Below are 10195 nucleotides of genomic sequence, written 5' to 3' on the forward strand. Positions count from 1 at the left end.
CAGAAGATGTGTACATTGGTGGAAATCTTCCAGATCCACATATGAAAGAGTGTTCCTTTTTTTCCTTAGATAATTGTGTGATCAGTATGATAAACATGTTTAAGGAGGGACTGGTCGGGGACCTCACAAGTGAACTTAGAGGTGGAGAAGTGCTTGGTTCAAGTAGTGCACTGTGAAGTGAGTTCCATCGGGAAGAAAGGATTTAAACCATATTAAATCCTTATGAGGTGCTCATAGAACAAGGTCCAATTGGGGAGTGGCAATGCAGAGAGGCATATCGATCAAAAGGACATGTCATAGTGGGAGAGTGGGGAGAACCACACAAAGTGGAGTGCTAGATGGACCAACTTAGGAAGAACAGACGAGAGTCCTGACGTTCAAAGGGGATGAATGAGGCAAGCACAGGTGAGTGTGGCCGGTGATGACCATCTAGATAGAATTGACCCTAAAATATGGATTATATCATGTAGCAGTATTTTAGATTTTTAGAAGAGAGTGATAAGAAACACTTACTTCGTGCAAATGATTAAGAGACAAAATTGTGCATCAGTTTTTAATTATTTATTGCTACAATGAGAAATATATTTAACATTCATTTTTTTCATCTCCAGCCATAAATAGGATTCAATAAATAAATAACTTACAACTCTTAAAATGGTTAACACATTAGGCAAAATAGGTTACAATATAAAAAATTGTATCAAATATTGTTGTTACCAGTGAAATTAAATTAATGATAAATAGAAAACAAATTAGAGAATAAATACTAGTCTCCATTAAATAAAAGATAATGTAGAATTATCTTTCTGATATTATATATCTGTTTCAAACACCTGAAGTATCATTGAAGAATACAGTTCTGTCCTTGAATTTGACGAATAAAAATATTTGGCTGAAAAATTGCCATACCTTTGCATCACAATACTGTGTGTTCAAATAGAAAAACACATATTATGTCTAATGAAACATTTCATATAGAGTTAGACACACTGTTGTCTTATATTACATTTCGACAGAAAGCACAAGGTTGATTGATTGCGGGGGTACGTGACCTGGATATTTGAAAGTCACAAGTACAAGAAATCAAATTGCCCATACTTGCCCTCTGAAGTCAAGGTTTATTGTTTGAGAAGAATCACAACTGGCCTCAATGTATTTAAGTCCTGTCACACTATCTTGAGATACTGCTGACACACCCAAGGCAATGGATTTCAGGAGCCAGAGCCCAGAGATGACATTATTGATGCAGGTTTTATACTGGCTTGTCAATGCTTGAAAAAAGAAAAAAAAAGGAATTACTTGTGTGGTGCTTCCTGCTGCAAGATGTGGCGTTGTTGTTTTTACATTACTATTTGTGTCAATTTCCTTTCATCTAAGGGATAATGATTTTTGATTCAGGCCTCTAAACCCACCCGTATATTAAAGCTGATATAACAAACATCTATTTTTTGTGTGTCTCCAATTTTCATGAAGCGTTTTGGAATCCCCCATCCACCCCATCCCCAATGCTTGCACTATTCCTGCAGCTTTTATTGTCCATTGTTCTTTGTCCACTTTCTACACTTTTGAGAACATAATTTTAATGAGGATGTCCATCGTCCATCGTTATGCTGTTGGGCGTGACGCAGGTGCATCCCACTACAACGGTCATTGTTTCCAGTGTAAAGGTGCAGCTTTTCGGTTCTTTCCGCAGGACCAAGATCTGGTGCTTGATTTCGACTGGGTTCAAATCGAAGCCTCCGCAGCTATCAGCGCATACCGCCTGAGATACATGCGTAGGGTACCTCTGGTTGTCTATGTCTGACCTGTAAATAAACAATCAAGTCATTAATGCAGTTTGTGGACCATCCTTCACCAACACCTATTACCATATTCAAAGAAGAAAATAGCACAGGACCACTGACTGAAATGAAGCAAGAATGGGGAGGGGTGGGGCCTGAGGGGGGGGGGGGTGGCTAGAGCTACTCTATCTTTAAGAACATGCTTCTATCTAAAAAGATTGGAATTGGAATTGGAAGGCTCTTATATAGCGCATGGCTACTCGGAAGCATCCCAGCGCTTGAAGATAGATAGAAGGTGATGCAGAGATTAGAAAATGGAGAAGACTGGTTTATGGCCTAGGAAACAATGCTGTTTTTAGTTGTTTTCGGAACACCAGCAAGCTGGGTTCTAAACGAAGTGATAGTGGTAGGGCGTTCCACAGTTTTGCTGCATTTCGGGAGAAGAGGCGGTCCCCAGACCGGGCTTTGTTGGTCCTGGGCGTTATAAGGAGATTTTGATGGTTAGAGCGAAGGTGCCTAGATGGAATGTATGGTCTGATCATATCCTTCAGAATGGGGGGGCCATTCCCATAGAGAGTTTTATGGACCAGACAAAGAGTCTTAAAATGGATTCGCTCTTTTATTGGGAGCCAGTGTAAGGCCCTTAATGCAGGGGCTGCGGTGGTACGACGGCTGGTTCCGGTGAGTAGCCTTGCTGCGGAGTTTTGAGCTATCTGCAGTTGACGGATGACTGAGGTGGGGGCTCCTAAGTAGAGAGCATTCCCATAGTCCAGCCTGGATAGAATGAGGGACTGGACTATGGTTTTCTTCGCAGTTTCCGGCAGCTGGGGAAGAATTTTCCGGATGGTTTTTATTAGACCGAAGCACGTAGCCACTGTCTTTTTTGCCTGAGTTTTAAAAGAGAGCTCCGTGTCGAGCCAAAACCCTAGGCTTTTTATCTCCGTTTTAGGGGTGGGCCCGGGTCCCATGCAGGAAGGCCACATAGAGGGGGTGTTAGAGGAGGCCTTTCTTCCGAGCAACATCAGCTCGGTTTTTCCTCCATTCAGTTTTAGATGGGAGGCATCCATCCATCCTGCGACTTCACCCAGGCAGCTACAGAGATTGTTTTGAGGGGAGTCTGTCTGGGTGAGGGAGACTACTAGCTGGGTGTCATCAGCGTAGCTCACCAATTGGATTCCGAAGGGGGTTACTACCTCTGCCAAGGGGGCCATATACACATTAAACAGTGTGGGGCTAAGGGAAGAGCCCTGTGGCACCCCACACTGTAATGGTATTGGGAGGGAGCAGTTGGTATCTGAGAAGACCTTGAAGAATCTATTACTGAGAAAAGATTCAAGCCATGCAAGAGCTTTGCCTGTGACTCCAATTCTTTCTAGGCGGGCGAGTAGGACACGGTGATTAACCGTGTCGAAGGCGGCGCTGAGGTCCAGGAGGATAATGGCCGCGCTGCCACCTGCGTCCAGAATCCTCCTGGATACCTCAACCACCCTCAGCAAAGCTGTTTCAGTTCCCTGTCCTTTTCGGAAACCTGTTTGTGTGGGATGAAGCAGGTTTTGAGACTCCAAATATGATGCCTGTTGTTTGTTGACCCACTTTTCAGCAAGCTTGCTGATACCGGGGAGGAGGGAAATGGGGCGGTAATTAGAGAAGTCATCAGGGTTAAGATTTGGTTTTTTTAACAAGGCCTTTACCATGATAGCCAGCGATGACTTGCCAGCACCTAACCAAATATGCTCTGCATAGGGCACATTTTAGAGTATAACAACAGAGTGGCTACAGAAAGTGCAGAGGGTGAGGGTGGTGGTGGCGGTTATGGTGGACTGGGTAGTGGAGAAGACTGATGAGGGTATTTGGGCCATTAGGAAGGATGGAAGACCGGGGAATGCAAATAATTGGATAAATTGTTCTTGATAAAGTAGGTTTGAGACCCATGAAGACTGCTCATTAAACAATTTATCATAATTGTATCAGTCGAAGAAAGAAATCCCCCAGACTGTGGCAGTTTAGGTTGACCCACATGCATAGTTTTTGGTGTTCTGCAGTTGCGCACCACACTTTCACAGGCACCCAGAGGAACCATGACCATGCACTTTGAGTCTTACATGCATTCTACCCTTTCTGATTCTAGGGCTACCCAGGTCACAAAGAAAAATGACAGGCCAATAAGTAAGTTGGTGAGCCTTCCTGTGCAGTGCTCAAGGCTAACCAACACCCTTAAAGACACTAGTTTGAATGAAATGTTTGGATGGAGAGCTTGAGAACAGTGTTAAAAAGTGGCTTAAAAAGAGACTAGCATGCACTGGCTCCTACTCGAGCATCGCCATCGAATGAAACTTCAGTCCATTATCTAACAGGATGCTAAAAGATAGCTCATTTTCTGTCATCAGCTGTAGAAGAACTAGAGGTTGTACAGCAAACGTTTAGTTGCCACCACCATAAAAACGTGCCTACTTGAAATGGGGCTACTAACTCTAATTGAAGTTATTCTTTTTTTTTAAATTTAATTTTTAAAGGGGTTGCGGCTTTTTTGTTTAATGCTCGTATAGTGTGAAAACTCTGTTCAAGGCTTTCATGTTCTTTAAAAAGCTTATTACTTTATCTCAGAATTTGAGGGTGATTTGAGGACACACCAACCCAATCCTGAAGGAGAACCAACACATCTGCAGTCTTAACTCAACTGCAAAATAATTAGCACCTGCACAACATGATGACATGGGCCATTTCACTGAAAATGTGTGCAATTATCGATTATTTACAGAGAGGAGGGACAGTACCTCAAAATATGCAACACTTTACCTTATGTACATGATATTCTTAAGGCCAAACTAATGCGCGCCTACCGGTAAAATTACAGCGGAAGGATGAAATTGTATGATAGCACAATTTTAACAATTGTTTTTTGTCACATGGATTATAGCCTTGACAAATCATTACAGCTCACACTTCATTGACCTTTGCTTACAGAACAACTACTTATATAGAACCCAATGGAGACTGCAATACCATTATATCTGTGAACCCCATCCCACTTTAATTTCAAATTACAATCATATAAGTAGTGTTAAATATCTTTAAGGGCTGCAAGACTGGAAGCCAGGGCAGCTGTCCTTCCCTAACAGATGATGCTCTTCTGATATTAGTCCTCTGACCAATCAGTGGCACTGCTTTTCTACTTTACAAGCAGAGAGACTGACCTATCCGAAGATAGTAAATAATAAGAAAGACAAGTTTATATGGATGTATGACAGAACCACGCATTCCATTGTAACTTATAGTTAAAATGCATATTCCTTTACCATTCACAACTTTATAATGACATTTGTAGTAAAGGCATGTGTGGTAAAAGAATATGCATTGTAAAGTCTTGCGTGGTAATGGTTATGTGTGGTAACGATTCCTGTGTTTTAAAGGCCGCGTTATAATGGGAATACCTGATAATAGCCACGTTGTAATGGCTGTTTACCAGTTTATAATGAGAGAGATAGTCATTATGTTGCACGTGGGGCATTGTCCTCTACTGTAGTAATGTTAGTTTTATCACAAAAATATGATTTAATATCCTGATATGGGGATAGGGTAGATATGTAAAAAAAGGAATTACAATGTGTATGCAGAGTTCACAAAGTAGGACTTTGATATCATTTTACATTGGTGGAGGAAACAAAAATATACATAACAAAATAATCCTGAAGAAAAAAATATTCAGATTTAAATAATAATATATATGAAATCTGAAGTAAGTTTGCAATTGACTAGATCCCCAAACCACCTAGCAGAAGTATATTGTCCATGTCGTTAATTGACATTCAATTTCGCTTCCCTATTTCCAAGAAGCAATCAACACAAATTTTCTTTTATTAACTCGGTCACCATGTATCCTTGTATTTCGGAGGGAGGGTTCTAAGTCTCGCCCATATACACTCTGTAGGTCACATCTGGTTCACCATATCTACCACCCCTAAAATTCATGATTATTGTTTTCTTGATAATGTATGCATGATTATGGTTTCTAGGTGATGGGCATGGATTTTTCATATCACTCCAAATTTATGCCTCAGAAACAAGGGGTTATTTGTTGAAAAGGAATACGTTGTGGACTAAACTCACCTGTAAGTCCATGGGCAGATAGATCGGTTTCTAATATCACCCATGAGTTCCGACTGATGCACAGGCACTCTCGAGCTAACCCTCACTTGGTAGTACGTGTCAGACTTGCGGGTGGGACATTTTTCCTTTTGCTCGTGAGCCTGCAGGCCTAGTATTTTTGCGATAACTCCAACACTGGGACTTCTGCCCTTCCTCTGACGTCCTGTTCCAGTTTCGGAGGCTGCTGTGTGGGCCACCACGACCAGAAGGGCCAATGTCTTCAGAAAGAAATTAAGTTGTGGAAATATAAGTCAAGGTGTTGTAGACATTTACGCGTGTGTTTCTAACAAGCGATGAAAACTTAATACCATTACTTAGTGTCTCCATGTACTGTATGTGTTGTGGTCAGAGAGCGGAAACAAAATGGGTAACACTGTACATTCCGGGCTAATAACCAATTACTCTACTATATGGATACTACTAGTATATACCTTACAACTCACTGGATAGTTGGTAATTTGTGCATCGTTTCGGGAAAGGAACTCACATATACACAGTAGATTTGCTTATATGCATATATGCATGTATTTATATTTCCTATTATGAAAAAATCATTTATTCTATAATCTTGTACTGGTAAAATACAGATGCAAGTATGCAATGAGAATGTAAAAGGAAGAACAAGTAAATAAAAAGAAACAGAGAAACAGAAAACATTTTGCAGTTCAATGTCAACCACAGGCGGAAGAAGGGGATTACTGAGGTTAAAAAAGGTAACAAGAGGAAATAGGGTCTAAGGGCCATATGTATCATCAACCTGATTTGCGATTCTGAATTAGTGATTTTTTAAAAATCGCTATTTCAGAATAGCAAATTGGGATGTATGTACAAATTCAAATTTTTTTTGCGAATTCTTAGTATTCCTTAATTGCGATTTGCAAATTGCGAATCGCAATTAAGGAATACTTTCCCATTCATTTCTATGGGTCAGGAGGCCCATGGGAATGAATGGGAAGTTATTTTCAATTTGCGATTCGCAATTTGAGAATCGCAAATTGAGAATAATTTCAAGGGTGCCGGGGTGTCCAAAGGACACCCTGATGCACCCCTGAAATAAGCATGGGTGCACATGTGGCGCACATACATGCCCTAAGGGCATGTATGTGTGTCACATGGCACACATTGCATTTTTCAAGGAATTCCCAAATTACCACCAACTTGAAGTTGGTGGTAATTTGCGATTCCTTAAGGACAATTTGCATATTTTTTTGCTTCATACATTGCATTTAAGGAATTGCAAAATTAGCGATTCCTTAAATGCAATTGCAAAATAAGGAATCGCAAATTTTGCGAATGCGAATTTTGCTTGATACATATGGCCCTAAGTGGTTTCGGTTTTGATGATGTTACCACTTACTTATTTGACTAGCGAGCACAAGACTGATTTACAAACATTTTTTCAAAAGTCGTAAATCTGTTCCTTGTAACATTCCTCATAACTGTGAAGTAGGCAAAGAAACCATGAAAAGCAGCAGATTTCTGTGAGGACTGTTACAGCATTACATTACTCTTTTGCGTATGAGTACCTGTACAGGAAATGCGCATATGTAAATTATTTTTCTTTTTCTCTTTGTAGGGAAACTCATTTTCCTCCAACGAACCCCCTTTACCTTACACGCCCATTTATAACAAGCAAGCACCTATCCAGACATTTTGCAGGGGTAGTATTCTAGGAGCGTGCGAAGTGGAAGACGGGATAGAAATCTTTTGTGAATGGCCACAAAGTTCCACCTTTGAGGATCTTCTCAAGAGTCTCCATGTCTATCAATCCCTAGCGCCAGCTATCACCCCTTTCCTCCTCTTGATGATGGCAGACACTTATCCATGCAGACAAGTCCACCAAGTTAGAGTACTTCTACACATGAGTATTTGAATTTCTCTTAGTAAAAAAATTGAGTTTATCAGGATTTGCGTTTTTGGAAAACAAATCCAAATGTTTGTGTACCTATGTGTGCACAATATAATAAAACCAACAATGTAACCTTGTTGATTTTAGAATTTCTAAACCCACAACATAGTAAACGAGCATTAGGAATGCCAACAGGTCTGGCTTTGAAGGAAAGGTGTATGGTAGTGTGGAACCTTACCAGTAAGTTGCATGGTATTGTAGATGTATTTGTGTGGAAGCAAAGAACTGTAGAATAATATTGGTTTAGGGTAACAGATGGTTTAGGGGCAGTTGCACTGTCAAGCCTGATCTAAACATTTAGTAGGTTAATGACTGCTCACCTCTCATCTGTGTTTTTGCCAGATGAAAATATCATAAAGTATCTAGTTACTTAAGACACTTTAATAGCATTACAATGTCAAGTGTGTGCCCCTGAAAGTTCTATCACAGGCATCTAGAGGAATAAAATTATTACAGCTGTTAGAGGCCACCTACTTTTCTGTGGTAATAAACAACTTCTGCCTAATCAAAACATACTCCTGGCTCTCAACATGTGGATAGAGCCAAAGCCCCTCTCTAACATAACATGCATTTGTAAAGCACATGTTCACCAAAAGGTATCTTGGCGCTTAATGACAGAGGTTTATTTTTACCTAATGGTACTCTTTTTATCTACTACAGAATGATGAAAGACTGAGTGGACCCCACAGGATTTGAACCTGTTACCATGAGGTCAAACACCGACCCCTTCAGTGGGCACATTAGTCCTCTAACCAACAGACCTGGGATTAGCTCTAGTGATGCTCACATAATTGTTTGACTGGGCTGCAGACTACTATGGGGTAAATTTACTGAAAGGGAGTGCAAGACACCACAGCAACAAAAGTTACTGGATTCATTGCTCCAAAGGGAAGAGAGTAGCACAGAGCTATATCCTGTAATATATGGTGCTGCTGCTCTCTTCTCTAGCACTGATGCACAAACGTAATGTCTAGCATAGGTTTATTTATTTATTTATTTTCTTATATAGCGAAGGATTCGACCCCCAGAGGGGTATCTCCGGGTTGTGTACTAGAAAGGGACTCTACCGCTACAAAATACTAAGCCTAGACAAAGTTTAAATCCTTTCACAAGTTGGACAATCCTTTACATTGCAGCTCACATGTAATTTCTGAAAAGTTAGGAGAAATGAAAAGATTTCTCCTACTTAGCGCCTGCATCAAGGAAGTGCTGGCATAAAGTCCTGTCTAACAATTTAAGTAAATAGAGATTTGCATTGCAAGCTGTGAGTTGTAGTGTGATAACACTCAAATATCACCTGTGGGATGCTCCGTTCATCTATGTATTGCAAAGTAAGGCAATGCGCTACATGTGTTACGTTAAGGGCCTCTTTCCAGCCCCCCAAAAATTCCAAAACAAATTGGGTGCTCGGCTTCCTTTTTGCTTCAACACCATGAGGGCTCGAACTCCCACTTCACCCAACCAACAATTTATTTCCATATTTGTTACTTGAAAAGCCTTAACTGCTAAAAGATCAGTCTTTGGAGTGTTTAGATTTCTAAAGAATGCCTCAAAATGTTTCTGTATGGTATCTTGTGACTCCCTTCTTTCGTACAAATGTTACCTATACGCTGTGTGCCCTGTCTTTGCATCAGAAGCAGATGTAGACCCCTCTACGCCTTTCCGTGACTAAGCTCAAACATACAGCAATTACAATTCTTTAGCATGGCTACCATGACTCCCTCCCCATGTCTACTCCAGTCATCATTTCTGTCCCGATCAAACCTCACCACGAGAAAGATCATTATATCAATAAAATGCGCACATTGTACAAAGACTTATTCTCTTCCATCACCCATAACACATGTGAACACTATAGGATGTTTGCCCCTACTGATTCCCTCTTATTGACTCCTGGGCCTTGTCACTCACCATCAGCATTCTTCTCTGAAACTTCATGGTTGGTCGTTTTCTTGTGGTGCTCCTCTTGGCAACGTGCTTCTCTTGTGAGACACGGTTATGGTGCAGACCTGGTGCGCGCCCTCTTATAGGACCCACGTGTCCTCCCACACACAGCTCACTCAAAGTCACATGCAATCACGGCATGACAAAGATTTTCTGCGCTGACCCATTTACCGATAAATGTCCGCCAAGATATTTAATTTTAGAATACGATAAAAAAGACATGCCTCTCACCACATAACCCAAAAGCATCACAAAAGATAGTTAACCTCATTACCTCTATGCGCTTTCATTTCCCATCACATGAAGGAAAATAAAAAATAAAAAGCAATGTCAGCAGAGAAGATTCAAGCCTTCTCTCAGGACAATGCCCCTGGTTACCCTTTCTAAGAACAAGTCTGATCTAGATTATTCTTTT

The 10195-nt window shown here is 40.7% G+C and overlaps 1 protein-coding gene across 1 annotated transcript; it reads right to left on the reverse strand.

Moving 5' to 3' along the window:
- Nucleotides 1–1579: 1579 nt before the first annotated feature.
- On the reverse strand, nucleotides 1580–9774 carry LOC147706955 (interleukin-17F-like). Its single transcript, XM_086925601.1, has 3 exons — nucleotides 9748–9774; nucleotides 5889–6145; nucleotides 1580–1805 (listed from the first exon to the last, which is right to left on the reverse strand). The coding sequence occupies exons 1-3, from the start codon at nucleotides 9772–9774 to the stop codon at nucleotides 1580–1582; spliced, it is 510 nt and encodes a 169-aa protein (XP_086781727.1).
- Nucleotides 9775–10195: the final 421 nt, after the last annotated feature.

The sequence above is a fragment of the Lissotriton vulgaris genome, chromosome 6, assembly GCF_964263255.1.
Source record: "Lissotriton vulgaris chromosome 6, aLisVul1.2, whole genome shotgun sequence".
NCBI lineage: Eukaryota > Metazoa > Chordata > Amphibia > Caudata > Salamandridae > Lissotriton > Lissotriton vulgaris.